Source organism: Phalangium opilio, unplaced genomic scaffold (genome assembly GCF_054372755.1).
Source record: "Phalangium opilio isolate 3A_F unplaced genomic scaffold, DU_Popi_V2 ptg000217l_1, whole genome shotgun sequence".
Lineage (NCBI taxonomy): Eukaryota > Metazoa > Arthropoda > Arachnida > Opiliones > Phalangiidae > Phalangium > Phalangium opilio.
Genome location: NW_028324218.1, coordinates 13,710,956 through 13,729,111, shown reverse-complemented (window position 1 = coordinate 13,729,111; position 18,156 = coordinate 13,710,956). Strand labels below are relative to the sequence as shown.

Here is an 18,156-nt window from a genome sequence, read left to right as displayed (position 1 = left end):
ACTTAGCTTTTCGTTGGCTCTTTAACTTAATTTTGTATAATTAAAGAAGCAAAGGAATATTTATTTTTATAGAAAGGGCAATATTCATACTTCATAATTATATCAAAACATACTTTTCAAATAAAATATGTAAAACTATTTGATATAAAATTCATATTATTTAAAAATAATCAGATTTGAAAAAAAGAATAAATAATATTGAAAACAATTCTTAAGGCATAGGTTATAGTGCCATCAGGTGCCAAACTGCCATACTTGTTTATCAGCTTTTGGTTCCACAAATAAACCCTTAGTTTGTTTTATTAGTAAAGGTGACAGTCTGTCACTCCTACACCATAGCAAGTGATCCAAGATAGGTTATCAATATATCAAATTAAAACTCTCAAGTACAGCATAAGTTAATAATATATCTTCCATATGATAATTAGGAAACTTTCTAATTCTAAAACCTTACTGGGAAGCAATTCCAGAGTGATATAAGAACTGTCTACAAGCTATATTTTTAAGTTAATTTCCTTATTATTGGTATTTCACGACATTTGAATTGAAAGTCTTTTCCCTTATAAAACAAATTTACTAACGTAACTTGTAAGCAAGTACAACGCTAGGCCCCTTGTTTTTCAACCAGCACGAATATTATAGAAAATAGCATTGAACGTGTTAACATATTAAACTGACTTGGTACAGCGAAAACCGTTTTTTAAATACTTTACAAATGAATTAAACTAATATACTTAGACATAATTATTATTGATAAAAATTTGAAAAGGCACAACTTGAATAGTTACTTCTTAATTTGAAAGTATTTCGAAAGTAACTTCGCTGCAGTTTCGAAGTTATTCGATGTGTTGGACCACCATAAACCCCATGCTTTTTCTATGGGAAATTTAGAGAAACGTGTGATTTTTTATCATTACGGAAGGGTGTTGGTTCTTATCTAGAAGGGCCTGCCAACCCTCTAGAAATGGCATGTGCTAAGCCTTTTATCGCGAGCTGTAATTTTGCAAGTGTCAAACTTATAGAATGTTAGTTATACTCTTATGTCTCAATCAAGAGAAGTGCTTTTGAGTTCCAGGTATAACAGGAACTAGAAAGCATTGAACTCGCGAAAAGACTCATTTGAGTGGTGTACCGTAGTTAGTCAAGATGACGCTGTGCAAGTTCTTCTTAGCCATAGTAACATTGGTGATTTTCTATGGTGAGTGTTCTATATTGAATAATCTGAACTGTTAAGTTTTGCCCGTCATACGAAGATTCTTTGTTTTGTATATCTAGGCTCCTATATTTATTTTTATCTTTCGTTCACAAGATGTGTATAATTCTCACTGTTCTAAACTCTTCTTGCTTTTATATTTTGTGACGCCATATTTCAACTCAAGCTAAATAATCCTTGATTTTAAACTTTATGCTTAGTGGATTTCTTAAATGGTACCTTTTCATTGGATAAATTGGTCAGGTGGTGCTAATCGCCCAATTGGGGTAGTCCTCAGGTGTGGGCGTGTGGCGTCTTGTTAGCAGTGAAGACTAAAATAATTGCTTTCATCTTCTTTACATGGCTCTAATTTGAAGTATTCATGATTTTAAATACTCTTTCTAAGGAAAGCTTCGTCTTTCTTATTATAACTAGTACATAGTGTTGTTGTTAGAAGCCATTAAGTGTAGATTGGTGTATATGTGGTATAGAGCTATTTCAGTGGGGGAAAAATTTCGTCTGCTACGAAAATTGGGCCTGCCTTTGGCGGGCCGGGGCGGACATTTTGTGAGGGTTTTCTCTATGGGCAAATAACATTGGTGACGTAGCCATTACCCCCTCTGAAATAGCTCTATAGACGAAATACCATTCGATGTCGGTGTTAGAATCCAATAAGTACAGATTGGTGTGCAAGTGGTAGTGCATGGTGTTGTTGTTAGAAGCCAATAAGTGGGTTAGGTGTGTATGTGGAATAGATTATAAATATTGGCTGAAAGAATTTGCGGATAGCTAGTTGGTGAAGGTATGGCGCTTAAGTGAGATAGATAACGTTGTGGAGTATAATTTTCTGAATTTTTGTGAACTGCGAACGCGGTCCGGAAATTGCGAACACGTTTTCTCCGATTTTCCAACTTCGAACGTGGTGACAGACACGCACCCCCATCCCCACCGCGAGGTTAAAATACGAAAATAGTAGCCAAACACTCAATGAGAGATGAAAAAATGTTGTGTTGCAAATTTTAGTAATGAAATAACATTGACTATAGAACCCTATGCGAAATTTGAAAATACTAACAGCGACTGCTTGATCCTGTACAATAACTGCACTGAAAAAGCTACCGTAAAGGAAAAAGACTGCAAGTAAGACAATTGAACCCTATTATTTTAACGAAATATTTAAAAATTTTCTACATCCTTTAGTTTCACAAACCCGTTTATTGATGAGTGTAAGGACGTCACTGAAAAGGAGTTTTGGAACAATTTCACAAAAAATGTATGCCTCAATGTGGAAATCGACCATCTAAATATAGATTGTGGTAAGTTTAAGGTGGTTACTGACACTTTTTTTTATTTGTTTTTTAATTTTGCTTGGCGAACGCTGGCATAGGAATCAGGGCGCGCGCTTTAAAATTTTGTAACTATAACCTTAATTATTCTTCAAACTGCGGTAAATTAAAGAATTGAAATTTGGGTTTGTTAAGTTACAGTTTACTGATGTTATTTGAGGACAGTATAATTTTTTTGAACAAAAGTTGATGGAAAATTGACAAACAATTATTAGACTATATGGAATTAACATTCAAGGTTCGCCGGAAAAATAGTTGCTAGCCGTGTAGCCGCGCAAAATTTTAATATTGACTCGCTGGAGCCATCTTATTACAAGTTAAAATTATAGCTTTAGAACACGTAAATACAGTCTTCTGTTAATTTTGCCTTTCCTCTTTTCAAAATGATAGAATATGCAATATTAAATTTAGTATTACTTTGAGTCCATTTGAATTAGGGTTTGCAGCTGAGCCTCCGAGATGATCTAGGCCCGTGCGTGTCGTTTTTTATGTGGGGAAATATCCAGTTTCATAGAGGCAATATTTTCACCCAATATGTGTACTAGATGGCGCCTTTAATTCAGTTGCGAAGGGGATCTTCCATAAATTGTTGTTGATATTTTAGGGACCAAATATAAAAATTTTGTGAAAGAGAAAGGTTTCACCCATAAATTAACGTAATTGTTTTAGGGGCTATTTATTTTTTATTGAATCTTTTGGTTAGAATGTGTGGACAACAAAATTAATTATGAGATTTAAACATTGTTGTTTTATTAGTAAAACAAAACTTTTTGAAGTTGCTAATTCACAGTTTTATTATACCATAAGAGAATTTTTTTCACTCCTTCGTAACCTTTCATTTTTTTTAACCTTTGCTTTTTTATCCTTTACTTCTTTGTCATGAAGGTCTTCGGAAATTTTCAAAAACATTTTTTTACTATCCGCGACCTCGGTTTCACCGCTCTACGTCTATGCCTTGCCCTAATATTGTAGCAGTCGACGGGGTCACGAGGCTGAACTTATTTCTACATTACTATACTAAAAGCGCTCCCAACTAAATTAGTAAAAAAAAATATTCTCGCTTCGCGATAGGCACGAACCTAGATATCTCGGAGGCTCCGCATAAGCTCATAAGATATGTTCCATAACTTTGCCACTGATTAATGATAGCTTGTCATGAAGTGACGTGGGTGAAACGTCTTAGATTTTCGTAAAGCGACGTCTGGTGAGGCGCTGTCAAAGGCTTAGTACAGGCTCAATAAGAAGATAGACTGCAATCCCAAGTGTAGTCAATTCTCGCGTCGTTTTCGAACTACCAAATAGTAAGTTTCTAGCATTACGAATTATGGAACATATCTTATAAACATATGGTAGGACTTTAGTGATAACGTTGCAAGCCGAAAATTTCATCACGAAAATTTTATAATATGACCTTTTCGAGGAAATTACTGAACTTTTCAAATTCCTCGTCACCTTAATTGCTTTAAATAATTTTAATGGTTTTCTTTAAAGCTAATCATAGCGATTACATAGAAAAGTGCCCTCAAATGTTTGAATCTTGCTACGGAGAGTGGATCACTATTACCAATAGAAGCAACCTTCACGAAATTTCAAAGGACGTGTTTTGCAAGTAATTACATTTTGATACATTTGTGTACAGTTTTCATCGTGTATTCTAAATTTTTTAAATATTTTCTGGCAATATTTTACAGAGCAAAGAAAGCTTTCGAAGCTTGCAAGGAAAAGAATAGTGAAACTAAATTTTGCCCCAATAAATCTCCAAAGTTCATTTACATGTCCAAAGAAATAGAGAGCATCAAGAAGTTTACTTGCGGTTGCAATTCAAACATCGCTTCGTTAACCCTTTTAACATTGTTAACACTTATCCCTATTATATCATAAAGTCTTTTATTTGTACTTGAAGCAATGGATATAGGGAATTAGTTTAATTTTGCACTGCGCTTTAAAAATTATTAAACCTTACCACAGTAGTAGCAAAGACAAATTGAAATAACACAACGTGAGGAACTGTATTCGGAAGCCTTCCCTTGTGCCCAAAGTGGAGGAAGTCTCGCTTTCTTTCTGCCTTTTTAGGTCAAGCAATTATTAAAGACATTATACATGTATTTTATCTCTGGTTCGACTTTGAAGCCCCATAAAGATGAATTTTCTACTACACAGTGGCTAAGCTTGGTAAAGATTAGTTTAGCCAAAGGCAGGAACCATTCGGAACTAATGCATTAGGTCTGATTGGTTCCTGTCTTTGGCAACATAAAATTTGTGTTCAGGAAATTAGCCAGAATGCTAGGGGTGATAATGGAGTCGCCTGTTGCTTTGAGGCAATCGAGCATTAGGGTATTTTTCGTTCTTGGTGTTCATTCATTTAATAATAATAATAATAATAATAATCTAAGCTTTGCCTATGAAGGGATTTCCACACTAAGCCTGTGGCTTGTTTACAGGTGGGTCCCTTTCGTACTGCAGACCTGGTAGATATAATTCGGTTTGCCTGCGCATCAGCAAAAGGGAATAATAAGCAAAGAGAATCATATAGGCAATCATACGCGACTATTTCCTATAACTGCATTCTGGAAGCCGTTTTTCGTTAGCGCAGAGGCAACTTGAGTGACGGTTTGGCATTATAATTTCATAGAGATCATTACTGCCTCACTTTTTTGTTATTTCAATTTACCGTTGGAAGTAGTACTTTGCTAAGCTGTTCCTCTAATTCCCACATTCACCCAGTTGACGCGTATACTTAATGGTCATTAGATGTCGTTATCCATTTTGTCGTTCTGTCGTTGGATCTCATTGAATTTTGAAATTGTTATCATAAATCTTAGACCATTCTTATCACTTTGAAATAAGTGGTTTTCGAAATGATCGTTTTACTTAAAATTTTTGGATATCTTTGTAACCAATCGTATTGAACATGGATTCCATTACAAATTTTAACTATGATTTTATTGTAGGCGGGATGGAAAAGTATTTGTAACTTGTATGATTAGTAGCAAAATATAAAGTTTTTTTGACCAATTTTGCAATAACGTCCATCCACTCAAATCTTGTTTGCCACAAAGATCTAATTAACTTGTAAACATTATTAAAAACTTGTTAAAACTAAACACGGAAGAGGTCGTAAAGATAATAGTTTTCTACAAACGTTACTAATTAGAGGATAAAAAACATTGATTTTTTTTTCTAATTTTAAGTTGGAACACAAAGGTAGCGACGTTGGGAACCACATCATGGAATTGAGATCAAATTCATCCACAAATGAGTATTTGGTAACGTCATGGTGAGCCACACTAGTAAACTGTTGAGAATCGAGGCAAGATCAATTGCAGCGACCTCGGTGTAAGTTTAGGAATCCTCGAAGTAAAGTCTAGTTTATGCCTATAAATTCAATTTACTACAATCAACCATTAACTAGGTATTTATTTCCTTAATATCTACATTTGGCTGAAAGCTTATAAGAAGTCAATCTTCGTATAACAGCCTTGTGACACTCGAAAGTGTTATCATTGTGTCCTTCCGGTTGTGAGAGGTTGAATCTTTGAAGAACTGATGTCAAAAAGAGGAATACTTCCATACGAGCCAAGGCTTCTCCGGGACAAGCCCTTTTACCTGCGAATGTTTATGATACAAGAAAGTATTTTAGAAATAAAATCAGGAGTCCATAACACACGAAGTACCAAAGTGAAGCTTTTCCTCATTCACTCTTCAGGCTTTAAGACAGCGGGACGCCACGACGCTAGCGCCAACACATAAATAGACCTTTTCGGCGTAAAAAATTGGGTAGGCAACCCTCAGAATCAAGGGGGTTGAAATATTACCGTTTCTGCGCACTCTCATGATACGAAAAGACTACAGCGCAGGCGCCAAAAAGTGAAATAGAAGGCAAAGTTGTAGATCATTTGGATGTAACTAAGAGGGAAAGACACGGGGGTAAAACTTTGCCATTAACCCTATTTTTGGCGTCTGCGCTGTAGTCTTTTTGTATCATATGAGTACACAGAGACGCAATGTATCTTGTATGTTCCAATACTGAGGATTACCTACCCCCTTATTTACGTCGGAAAGGTCTATTCTCGCCTCTGAGCTTATCGTGTGATCGAAGTGAAGTGACACATATTTTTTTCCGCCGTTTAAATTAAATGGCACCACCAGAGGCCTGTGGAAGCTCCGTGCCTACACACACAAACGGCGGACTTGCTTTTGCTTCTTGTAAAACTATCGCGCCCTCAAGCCTCCGATGGCGCCCTTTAAGATGATGGAAAATGATGAAGGAAGCTGGGGGGATTCGAACTAAATATCTAGGCTGAAGACGGATAGATTATAAACCGCCACAGGAGGGTTATGGGCTTATGAACAAATGTTCAATGTCGAAATTAACTTACCCATGGAGAATGGTATCAGATGATCCATTTTCTTCAACGATCCATCAGCCTCCAAGAAACGTTCCGGAATGAACTTTTCAGGGTCGCTATAGTACCTTGGGTCTCGATGAATTCTCCACAAATTGGCCATAATGATGCTTCGTTTGGGTATAGTGTAACCAGCCAGAGTAGCTTCCTCTGTTTCGTAATAAAGTATAACAAGTAACGCAAATGAACATTTTCGTGCTATCTAGGTGTGGTTGGCATGTTTGTTTCAGTAACCATGCATATTTTCTAACGCTAAGTTAATATAAAATGGTGTCCATTAAGTTCTTATTGGTTCGGGCTTACTAAAATAATTATATTTACAAATAGATTAATATCTATAAAACAGACATACAAATCATGAGCTTGGTTTTTTTGTTCCTTAATTCTAGAGAAAAATATTTCTTAATAGTCTTCAACCAACTGAAGCTGTAGAAACTACGCAAGTCGCAAGTCGCAAGTCACCGTTTTTTAAACCTAATTTGACGGTGCGTGGGACCGAGGGGTAAAATACTTTTATAACAGCGAAAAACGTTTCTAGAATTTCACTAGTTATTTACAAATATGTTTCATAAAAAAACCTATTTTCCCCTCTCATAAACAAATGAACTCCCTAAAATTAGTTTGAGTGAGGTTACGTTGTGAAGATATACATTTGAACGCCCCTCGTCTAGTTTAGCTGGCTGTGGAGGACTGCGGTTAGCGGAATTGAGGGACGACATGAAAAACAAAGTGACCACTGCAATAATACTAATTTCTTTATTTCCCAAGCAATGGCATCTGGTTGTCTTAATCAGTGTCTAGGCACACTTGGTTTTCGTGTACACAGACAAACAAACGAACGAACAAACAAAAAATTACCATGTTACATAATCACACCTCCCGAAAAGGTCTACAATTAACCAGTTAGTAAATAGAAACTTACCGGGATTACTGTGGACAGGAATAATGGCGACTATCGTGGCAAATCGATGTATTTCAGCGATGACGGCTTCGGTGTAGGGCATTTTTGTTCGATCGATAATAGACGGTTCCCTTTCCCTACCAATGACGCGGTCAATTTCCTCTTGGACCTTTTTCTGGACATCTTGATGGATCATCATGATTTTGTAGGCCCAATACATGGTAGCGGTGATTGTCTCGGTTCCAGCGAAGAAAAAGTTCATACCGATGGCTATTAGACGATCGACTGCAGAAATATTAAAGTTATAATCCATATTTGTGACTCAAGTCAAGGAAAGAATGGTAAACCAATGTTAAGTTTCGTTTACTAGTAAAAGTGGTATCTTCTACTTTCTCAGTCTCTTGTCTCTTTTTTTCGGCCAAGAAAGCGTCCAAGTAATCTCTCATATTGTTTGGATCGTAAGTATCTTCGTGTTCTTTGATATGTCTAGAGAATATCGACTGGATATGCTTCTTGATACCTGTGAATTTGTCGTAGTTTGGTAGCATGTGGATAGGTAAAAATCTGTAAATAAGAATTTTTACACGGAATATTGGTGAGAGCTTTTTATTTAATCAAGGTTTCATTAGAGCAGCACGTGTTGCGTGTATAGACATGTAGCAGTTACCATCCAATAATTATTTAAATTAATTCTGGTAAGAAACCTTTAACGGCAGCTTGAAGAAGAACGTGACATACAATCACAGAGGTTAACTGTAATAGTTACTATAGGGCGCTGTAGGTTAGCTGTGGCAAAGGGGCTAGCCACCACCCCCTATGCATTTGTAAAGGGACCCACCTGTAAACAAGCCACTGGCTTAGTGTGGAAATCCCTTCATAGACAAAAAACTTAGATTAGATTAGATTAGACGGAAACTTCTTCAGTCAAAGTTAATGAAGGATGAGTAAAAAAAGTTGGGTATGAACATACGCGAGTAATTAAGAAGTTACCCCATAGTATTACAAATCGTGGAAACTCTTTCCAAAGTTAAAGCATAGCGCGGCTCCAGTGGATCCATTACAAGGTGACTTTCCTCCAGAACTCCGGGTTTGGCTAGGCAAAGGCTAGTGGGCGGGATTTATCGTATAAATCCCGCCCACTTTTTACCAAGCCAGAACTAGAGTTCGTAAAAAAAGTCAACTTGTAGGGGATCCACTGGAGCCGCGCTATGCTTTAATATGGACTGGTATTGATATTGTTATTTAATAAAACGGAGTGGTGAAGTTCATTTAGGATAAATGAGAAATGAATTTTGCCGTGTAGAGACGGTTTGTTTTTCATAAGAAATCAACAACCAAAGCTACAGTGCTACACGTAATGTAAACCAGACAAGGCCATTAAATCTAATCACTCCAGCAAGATTCCAGATTTATTGGTAACAAGTATGAAAAATAGAACCCCTTTGGAGCGGGACGGCTCACCACTATAAAAGTGGTGGTGCTTCACTTTTCAATGGCCGCTTCAACTACAGAAACACGGCAACAACTAGAACCTGCTTCAAAGAATGTACCACTTCATTGGGCAAACTTTCCCGTCATTTCCCAGTAATAAAAGTAATTTCATTATGTTCATCATTCAAGTCTATACTTTCAAAGATATAACATCAAGCTATTGGCATTTTCATATGTGTACTCTTAAAGTGGGTTTAGGGGTTTCGTGTGAGGCCCAGGTTAATTTCACAATGAAATGAGTAGGTTTATTTCATTACTCGAACCCTGCTTATCATGAAATATCATTAATACTTAAAACTAAATGGGGTGAAACTACTCCATTTGACTCGGAGAGGTAATAATCTGGTTTTCTCAACTTGTTTATTTTATAAAACCAAGAATTAAATGTGACTTTTCTTAGAGATTCTATGTCCACCTAAGCCTACAATTAAAGCTTAGATTGCCTGTTATATTCCAAAGGTTTACTAAATCGCTTGGGGATAGCTGAATTTTTCGAAATTGTATGTCTTTAAGAGTGAATTGAGACTTACTTAGATAATGGTGTGGCCAAGAAGGCGCTAGCTCCTTGTAAAAGACCAAAGACTTCGTTAACGGCTGCTCTAGTTTCGAGAAATTCGGGATCATTCCTGCCGTAATGTTTGTTAAAAAGCAAACTACAAATGGTGTTGTTGGCGCAGTTGGAAATATCCTCGTTGATATCGATTGGTTGTCCTTTACTAAGCTCCAAAGTTTTTACCAAATCGCCAACAATGTCCAAAACTTTGCGTTCCAAAGCCAACTTTCCAAAACCAAAGTCCCTCAAGGTGTGCAAGGCAAATCTTCGGTGCTCTTTCCAAATTGGTCCCTCGCTCTGAGCAATACCTAAAGTTATACGTTAGAAAACAGTAGTTTCAAGGGAATTAAGGATTTGAATTTAATTACCTAAGCTGTCAGTTATCCATTGAAAGAAGCTAAAATCTTGTGGTTTCCCCCCAAAGTCGTAGCCCTTTTCGACAAAGGCTTCACGCGTAACTTCGTAGCTGTTCAGATGGACGATCGGGTCACCCATTATCCTGATCATGATCACGTCGCCGTACTTTTCGGACAATTTTGATAGCTTGACGTGGGGTGTTTTGGTCATAAAAGGGGCGTAACCGATAATGGGCAAACCCCATGGTCCTGGTGGATACTTGCGACGCTTGATCAGAGATGAACTAGTAATATAAACGATCAGACCAAACAGGATGGTCAATAGAATTGCCTTTGGATCCTTTAGGGCATCCTCAATAACACTTTTATACCACAAATCAGACATCTTTAGTGAATAGTGTATGAGCAAATGTCAATTTGAAGTTGTTGAAAGTTTTATATCTTTAGGAAAAACCATCCATTCACATAACTAAGAATTTCGTCGTATGTTTGATTGCATATCTTTTTATACGTTTTTCTAACCCTAGTAAAATGAATACAGTTTACACCAGGGATAGATTTAACTTTAGAAGAAATAATAGAGAACGGTTAGTATTTACTACAGTCCGACTCATGGCCCAGTATAGAGCCCCTCCCTCCAACACGTAACAAAAAGTTTAAATTATCTTACTGGCTCACTTAAACTACGTTTTTACGTAGCTGACGGGGACGGCGAAAAATACGTAATTCCTTTTTACCTCTGTCGCCATGACCCGCCTCTTCTTTCATACCCCCCGTCCCGAGGAAGGGGGTCTGGCACTTTGACGCGCGCCCAGCTTACTCTGTTCTCCATTCCTTCCTTTTCCATATTCTTAGATACCTAAATGAAGTATTTGTTTTAAAATTAGAGATAAGATAATATATAAGTCTATATCATTTCGAATTATTTCCCAGAAGCTTGGAACTGCGCATTCCTATTTAAATAAAAAGACCGATAACAATAAAGTATTAAAATTATCTTAAAATGGAAAATAAAAAAAAACTCAAGGCCGAGTTTTTTATTTTTACCTTGTAATCACGGATGATTACAAGGGTAAAGATACCAGTATGGACAAAAGTTAGTAATCAGTCTGGTAAATAACGAGGTGACAGTGTTTACGCGCCAGCCGAGCAATGAATAAAACCCTTTGTAAAGCTTCAATATTCAGTATCTTAATTTTAACACCAGCAATTGCTTATCAATAACTAGCAATCGTTACATATTTAGTTAAATTAGTGGTTAGTGATAGCATGAATTTATTTATTAATAAATAAATTCATGGTGATAGTCATCTCGACTCTGTTTTGTTTTTATATGGTTTTATTAGTGGTTAACTGCTCGTGTTTTATTATAATTATTTTTTTAGTAATCAATTTAAAGTAACGTCGTATTGTTATGGGAAATCTAAAATTCAGTGTTAATCGATTTTAAATTAAAATATATTTGGACGGATTATCATTCATAAATTACTGATAACGTAGGAAATAACACAGGGTAGTCTAAAATGGGTGCTAAGTACAGTGGGTTCTATGAAAAATATAGAGTCGAAATTGTTCTATGACATTTTCTCTAAGGGAAACCGTTTACAAGTTGTGATTGGAGTGTTTAACGGACGACCCCTTATTTATTAAATAAATTCAATCTATTTCTCTATTATGAAAAAAAGCTCGCATAAATATTATCGTTCCATTGTACTGTGGTTAAATTTATAGCTGAATTGAACTATAATTTCACAAAGCTGTAAACAATAATTGTACACGAGTAATACTTTCATCGAAGCCACATCGACCATTTTTTCCGGACTCATCTTAATACTCTTCGAAGTCAAAAGCAAGTTTCCAAAATATGTTCCATATGTACTTAGCGTTAACCTTCGCCGCTTTCTTAGCGGCCACAATTGGGATTAAAACTAGTACGAAATCTATTTAGACAAACCTAGCTTCATCAAAAGTAAATAAATGTCTTACCGAATTCCACAGAATCTGTGTGTGACATAGGAATTCAAGTTGGTGATAAGTGTTACTGGGCTAGCCATGAAAAGGTTTCTTGGGGTGAAGCTTTGGTCAAATGTCAAAAGCTTAACCCCCACGCAAGTCTAGCCAAGGTCAATACCGATCAGATCAAAGACGCGATGATGCGACTATTACTACAGCTAAAATTCAACTTTGGGAAGTGTATCGACGATAACGAAGGACGTCCATTCATCGGAATGATGAGAAATCAAGACCATTGGCACTACATTGATGGCACCGAAGTTCCAGAAAAATATCGACAATTTTTATGGCATGAAGAGAGTACCAATGAACGTAAGATACAGGAAGATGATTGCGGGGTAGTTTTAGTAAAATCGTTCGAGATCCAGCTGGGAAGTAAAGAATGCTCTTTACCATCTCCGTTTATTTGTGAAGTACCTTTTGTTAAACGTAAGTTCGAATTTAATCTATATCTATATAAATCAAAGTCCTGACTGACTGAATGACTGATAATCAACGCCCAGCCCAAACCGCTTGCCCTAGAAGGCTGAAAATTCGCATGAACGTTACTCATAAGTAGTAGGCGCGTACTAAGAAAGATTTTTCCAATCCGCCGCCATCTTAAAAAATGGCGACCAGAAATGAAAAAAAAACTTCTCTATGCAACAAAGTCCGCGCGTTTCAACCGATTTCACAAATATTTAGTACACTGCTTTCCTTTAAGCTAAAGATGGGCTGAATGGTCTTTTTGGTTCGATTTGTTGCCATCTTTTTAAATGGCGGCCACAAAGTTAAAAACCCTTCTTTATAAAATAATGTCCGCGTGAAAAGTAATAAAAAATGTCCCGACGGGCTGACGGGCAACGTCGAGTGCCATCGGTCCTAGGGTGCTACAAAAATATTAGTCGAATCAGTAAAATCTCCACATTCTTTATATCATTTTGATGGAAGTTATAATTACACGCGAGCGACGCCGCGGGTAGCAGCTAGTTTTGTATATTTTATGACATATTTTGAGACAACTTGGAGTGAATTGAATATATATTTTTTTTTACTTTGAGGGCATTGCAATACTTCCAGTCTTCCACCTCAATGCCCGAAAGGAATGACCGTTGGTGACAAATGCTACTGGGTTGAACACCAAGCTTTAAATTGGGGCAACGCTTCCCGGGAATGTAAACGACTGAACCCCAACGCGCAATTAGCTATAGCCAATACCCAGGAGACAGCACAGCATCTCATCTACATAGCAAAACAAAGTAATGCCCGTGTAACACACATTGACTTGGTAAAGAACAGCAATAGCAAGTCCATCGATAAGTGGGAAAATATTGACGGAACAACATTTGACGAAATTATTTGGGGAAATGATGGACCTTATGATCTTAGACCTGAAAAATGCAGTGCTATCTACGAAAATGATAAAGACGGATACGGAATAAGGGATATAGCATGTCACAGTAAACACTCCTTCATGTGTGAAGTACCAGTGTCCAAGGCTGAATATAATTACGTTAAAGTCCACAAATCAGCCAAAGAAATTTGCGCTGATGCCGTCAAAGTGGGCGATAAATGTTATTGGCTTGAAACTAATAAAGTGACCTGGTTCGAGGCCGAGCCTCAGTGTAACAGTATTAATAGCGAAGCCCACTTGGCCAAAATTAGCACCGTGGAGATCTTCAATAAATCCAAAATATTTATTGTGAATGAGAAATGGCCCAAAGATGACCACATTTACATTGCAGCCAGTGATCTTTATAAGAAAAATGAATGGCAATACCTTGATGGAACCAAGGTCACTGAGGAGGAATTTAAAGAAATATGGTACAAAGGCCGTCCGAGTCACGGTGACGATGGAAATTGCGGAGCTCTGCGCGGTGGTGATGAACATAAAGTCATCAACGTATGTTGCCAAACGCAACGTGCCTCCTTTTGCGAAATATCGACCAAAGTGCGTTCAAAATCGGAACAAGTTAACTTCGAAGAATGTAAATATCCCGAGGACCGCCCAGTTACTAAACAACCAACACTCCAAACGACTACTAAACCACCAACAGAGCCACCCACACCCGAACCCACTATACCACCAACGCCTAAACCCATTATACCACCAACGCCTAAACCCATTATACCACCAACGCCTAAACCCATTATACCACCAACGCCTAAACCCATTATACCACCAACGTCTAAACCCATTATACCACCAACGTCTAAACCCATTATACCACCAACGCCTAAACCCATTATACCACCAACGCCTAAACCCATTATACCACCAACGCCTAAACCCATTATACCACCAACGCCTAAACCCATTATACCACCAACGCCTAAACCCATTATATCACCAACGCCTAAACCCACTATACCACCAACGCCTAAACCCATTATACCACCAACGCCTAAACCCATTATACCACCAACGCCTAAACCCATTATACCACCAACGCCTAAACCCATTATACCACCAACGCCTAAACCCATTATACCACCAACGTCTAAACCCATTATACCACCAACGCCTAAACCCATTATACCACCAACGCCTAAACCCATTATACCACCAACGCCTAAACCCATTATACCACCAACGCCTAAACCCATTATACCACCAACGCCTAAACCCATTATACCACCAACGCCTAAACCCATTATACCACCAACGTCTAAACCCATTATACCACCAACGCCTAAACCCATTATACCACCAACGCCTAAACCCATTATACCACCAACGCCTAAACCCATTATACCACCAACGCCTAAACCCATTATACCACCAACGCCTAAACCCATTATACCACCAACGCCTAAACCCATTATACCACCAACGCCTAAACCCACTATACCACCAACGCCTAAACCCACTATACCACCAACGCCTAAACCCACTATACCACCAACGCCTAAACCCATTATACCACCAACGCCTAAACCCATTATACCACCAACGCCTAAACCCATTATACCACCAACGCCTAAACCCATTATACCACCAACGCCTAAAGCCAATATACCCCCAACGCCTAAAGCCAATATACCACCAACGCCTAAACCCATTATACCACCAACGCCTAAACCCATTATACCACCAACGCCTAAACCCATTATACCACCAACGCCTAAACCCATTATACCACCAACGCCTAAACCCATTATACCACCAACGCCTAAACCCATTATACCACCAACGCCTAAACCCATTATACCACCAACGCCTAAACCCATTATACCACCAACGCCTAAACCCATTATACCACCAACGCCTAAACCCATTATACCACCAACGCCTAAACCCATTATACCACCAACGCCTAAACCCATTATATCGCCAACGCCTAAATTCACTATACCACCAACACCTAAACAAACTATACCACCAACACCTAAACTAACAAAACCACTCGCACCTAAACCCATTAACCCACTAAACCACCAACATCTAAACCAACAAAAGCACCCACACCCAAACCGATTAAGCCACCCTCCACATCTAAACCCATTAACCCACTAAACCACCAACAAAAGCACCCACACCAAACCGATTGAGCCACCCACCACATCTAAACCCATTAACGCAATAAACTGGCAAAACCTAAAACTACTAATCCACCAGCAAAACCACCCACACCTTAACCCACTAAACCATGAATTTATATAACAATGAATATACATCCCTATGCCATACCCTTTCTAACCTGCCAATTTGATTTGGGTGTTGGCTTACAAGTCAACGACGTCTTTTGAGTAGCCAATCATAAGTTAGAAGGAGGGTGCCTATTAAGTCCTGGTGTAACGCTGAAGCGCCAGGGTGACGTCAGCAGCGCTCGCTTGACGATATTTTGCTGGGGAATTTTTAACGCGTTATGTTTCGAGATACGGCGATTTTTATATCAAAAACCTCAAAATATCACATAAAACCAAATTTAATAATGTCAGGGGTCGAGATAACATAAAACACTCACTGCTCTTGCCTCTTGTTCAAACTCGGGATTATTCGGAAAGAAGCTTTCACCACGTGACTAGTGTCGTCTATGTCTAAGCCCCACACAAGTCTGAACCAGAGGTTAGAGTTTAGACGGGGAAATGCCTATGTATATTCATTGTTGTACAGGTTCATGCCTAAAGCCCTAAACCCACTAAACCACCTGATTTTGTCGACGGTTATTTGATTTATAGTTTTTTAATTAGTGTAAAATGTACCAAACTTTGAAATTTGTGATGTAATTAAAATAAAGCCTTAAGCATGGTTTTAACGGGAGCGAATTAAATATGCCTTTCGCAACGGCAAGTGATTTTCACGAAACTACAATAAGCATGCCGAAGCAGGAAAGTTAAATCCTGGTTAACATTAAAACGGCCCTAATTGAGGGCTACTCAAACGTATGCATTGTTTACTAGAGAAATATTAAACATAGGATATTTTTGGCATTTTTTGCACTAGTACTTGGGACCAGTGACCCCCTAGGGTCCACAATATTAAAGTGGTCTTTAATTATTTTAGTAAATGCGTACACCCGCCTTTGGGGTGTGCTATACTACCTTTGTACATTCGAAACTAACATAATCTTTCCACCCCCAACCACACTTGGCTTGTACTGTCTGAGATCGCTCGCGATTTCCTCTATTACGTCATAAAATCGGACAGAGAGGCGGATCATAGCCCATGGACGAACCAATACTGAAGGACCGATGGCAGCCCATAGAGCCCCATATTAAGCGACTAAACAACCAATGTTAAGCTTACTTCCCCCTTTCCAGCCCCAAAAAGGAGGGGGTTATGAAAAATACAGAGTCAAATCCCGGAAAAAGCTAGCGCCATCTAGACAAAATAAGACGTTAACTGCTTCCCTCTTTAGAACGTTGATTCCCCCCTATGCCCCCCACTATCCGGTTTGCTACTATCTGACGCTAGAAGGCGAATTAACGAGTATTTTTCAACTTTCTCCCTCTGCTATCCGTCCTTCAGTATTGGTTCGTCCATGCATAGCCCACTCGATCAGTTTAACCTGTGATCGAGTGGGCTATACTCGGATTCACATCTTCCATAGTTCGGTCGCGAACTCGAGTCGGAACCGATTTCTATTAAAAGATTGGTCCGTACGGTAAAACAAAATAAGCATAAACATTAACTTGGCGGGGAAAAAACCAATGTTAAAACCGGTACGGAAATTATGCGTATTTCTCTTAAAGGCTGATTTACATGGTTTCTAAAATTCTGCTTGTGTGTGAACTTTTCGCTAGTGTCAAGGCTCATTTACATGCACGATTGTAGTTCGTAAAAACAGGATTTTGCTTGAAATATTTTAATATTTTCTGCACAAGCTCAAGCTCGGCCATTTACATGACTGCTTGTAGGTTCGCTTCCTTGGCTTCGTTTTAAACAAGTTCAATCTGCAACCAAAACGATTTTTTTTTTCAAGCAAGCGCAAAAAAAAGCTACCGCCATCAATGAAAATTCAGTTTTTTTTATAATTTTGAAAAAATTTCAACTGGATATTAGTCATAACTTGCCTCTTTGAAAAGGCAAATGTGCCGAATTGAAATTAAGTTTTTTATTGAGCCAACCTTATTTTGGAATACGCTAATTTTAATTTTAAATGTAAACTTACACCCAAAGCCAGTAAAGGTATTTTTTCAGTCAAAAAAGTTAGTCTTTGATATCGTGACAACAATGACTGCAATAAAGGCCAAACACATACAGGGTGTTTCTGATAAGCATGTCATAAATTAAAGGGCGTGTTCTTTGGGTCAAAATGAGTGAAAAGTGTCAAAGAACATGTGGTCTACAACGCTTAGTTTCGGAGGTACGGGTCCCCAAACATTGACCCCCAAAACGTGAAAAATGTCACAAATGTGGAGTAAGACATATCAGCTTGCTCATCTTGTTTAGACAATTCCAATACCCTCCCATCT

The 18,156-nt window shown here is 38.1% G+C and overlaps 3 protein-coding genes across 4 annotated transcripts; 2 read left to right on the top strand and 1 right to left on the bottom strand.

Annotated features, from left to right (window-relative positions):
• Positions 1 to 1,074: 1,074 nt before the first annotated feature.
• On the top strand, positions 1,075 to 5,642 carry LOC149616718 (uncharacterized). The gene is made up of 5 exons (XM_089857487.1): positions 1,075 to 1,198; positions 2,239 to 2,332; positions 2,393 to 2,508; positions 4,030 to 4,147; positions 4,230 to 5,642. The coding sequence occupies exons 1-5, from the start codon at positions 1,147 to 1,149 to the stop codon at positions 4,417 to 4,419; spliced, it is 570 nt and encodes a 189-aa protein (XP_089713613.1). The 5' UTR covers positions 1,075 to 1,146; the 3' UTR covers positions 4,420 to 5,642.
• On the bottom strand, positions 5,460 to 11,183 carry LOC149616717 (cytochrome P450 2A9-like). Of its 2 annotated transcripts, none has more exons than XM_089857486.1 (7): positions 10,258 to 10,934; positions 9,867 to 10,197; positions 8,213 to 8,409; positions 7,867 to 8,130; positions 6,918 to 7,094; positions 5,974 to 6,144; positions 5,460 to 5,913 (listed from the first exon to the last, which is right to left on the bottom strand). In XM_089857486.1, the coding sequence occupies exons 1-7, from the start codon at positions 10,628 to 10,630 to the stop codon at positions 5,903 to 5,905; spliced, it is 1,524 nt and encodes a 507-aa protein (XP_089713612.1). In that variant the 5' UTR covers positions 10,631 to 10,934; the 3' UTR covers positions 5,460 to 5,902. The 2 variants fall into 2 exon arrangements, with proteins under 2 accessions (XP_089713612.1, XP_089713610.1); XM_089857484.1 differs by lacking the exon at positions 5,460 to 5,913 and having other exon boundaries at positions 5,938 to 6,144; positions 10,258 to 10,768; positions 10,916 to 11,183.
• A 1,122-nt stretch (positions 11,184 to 12,305) lies between these two features.
• Positions 12,306 to 17,118, top strand: LOC149616716 (uncharacterized). Its single transcript, XM_089857483.1, has 2 exons — positions 12,306 to 12,687; positions 13,299 to 17,118. The coding sequence occupies exons 1-2, from the start codon at positions 12,396 to 12,398 to the stop codon at positions 15,752 to 15,754; spliced, it is 2,748 nt and encodes a 915-aa protein (XP_089713609.1). The 5' UTR covers positions 12,306 to 12,395; the 3' UTR covers positions 15,755 to 17,118.
• The last annotated feature ends 1,038 nt before the right edge of the window (positions 17,119 to 18,156 follow it).

Bases quoted from the DNA above. Each gene is read 5' to 3' on its own strand.
- LOC149616718 (XM_089857487.1), top strand. From the start codon at position 1,147: ATGACGCTGTGCAAGTTCTTCTTAGCCATAGTAACATTGGTGATTTTC. The intron at 2,333-2,392 runs GTAAGACAATTG...TACATCCTTTAG, and splicing joins GTAAAGGAAAAAGACTGCAA to TTTCACAAACCCGTTTATTG. The intron at 4,148-4,229 runs GTAATTACATTT...AATATTTTACAG, and splicing joins TCAAAGGACGTGTTTTGCAA to AGCAAAGAAAGCTTTCGAAG.
- LOC149616717 (XM_089857484.1), bottom strand. From the start codon at position 10,630: ATGTCTGATTTGTGGTATAAAAGTGTTATTGAGGATGCCCTAAAGGAT. The intron at 8,131-8,212 runs GTAAACGAAACT...ATATTTCTGCAG, and splicing joins AGAAGATACCACTTTTACTA to TCGATCGTCTAATAGCCATC. The intron at 6,145-6,917 runs GTAAGTTAATTT...AAACATTCGCAG, and splicing joins TCTGATACCATTCTCCATGG to GTAAAAGGGCTTGTCCCGGA.
- LOC149616716 (XM_089857483.1), top strand. From the start codon at position 12,396: ATGATGCGACTATTACTACAGCTAAAATTCAACTTTGGGAAGTGTATC. The intron at 12,688-13,298 runs GTAAGTTCGAAT...TTTTACTTTGAG, and splicing joins TGAAGTACCTTTTGTTAAAC to GGCATTGCAATACTTCCAGT.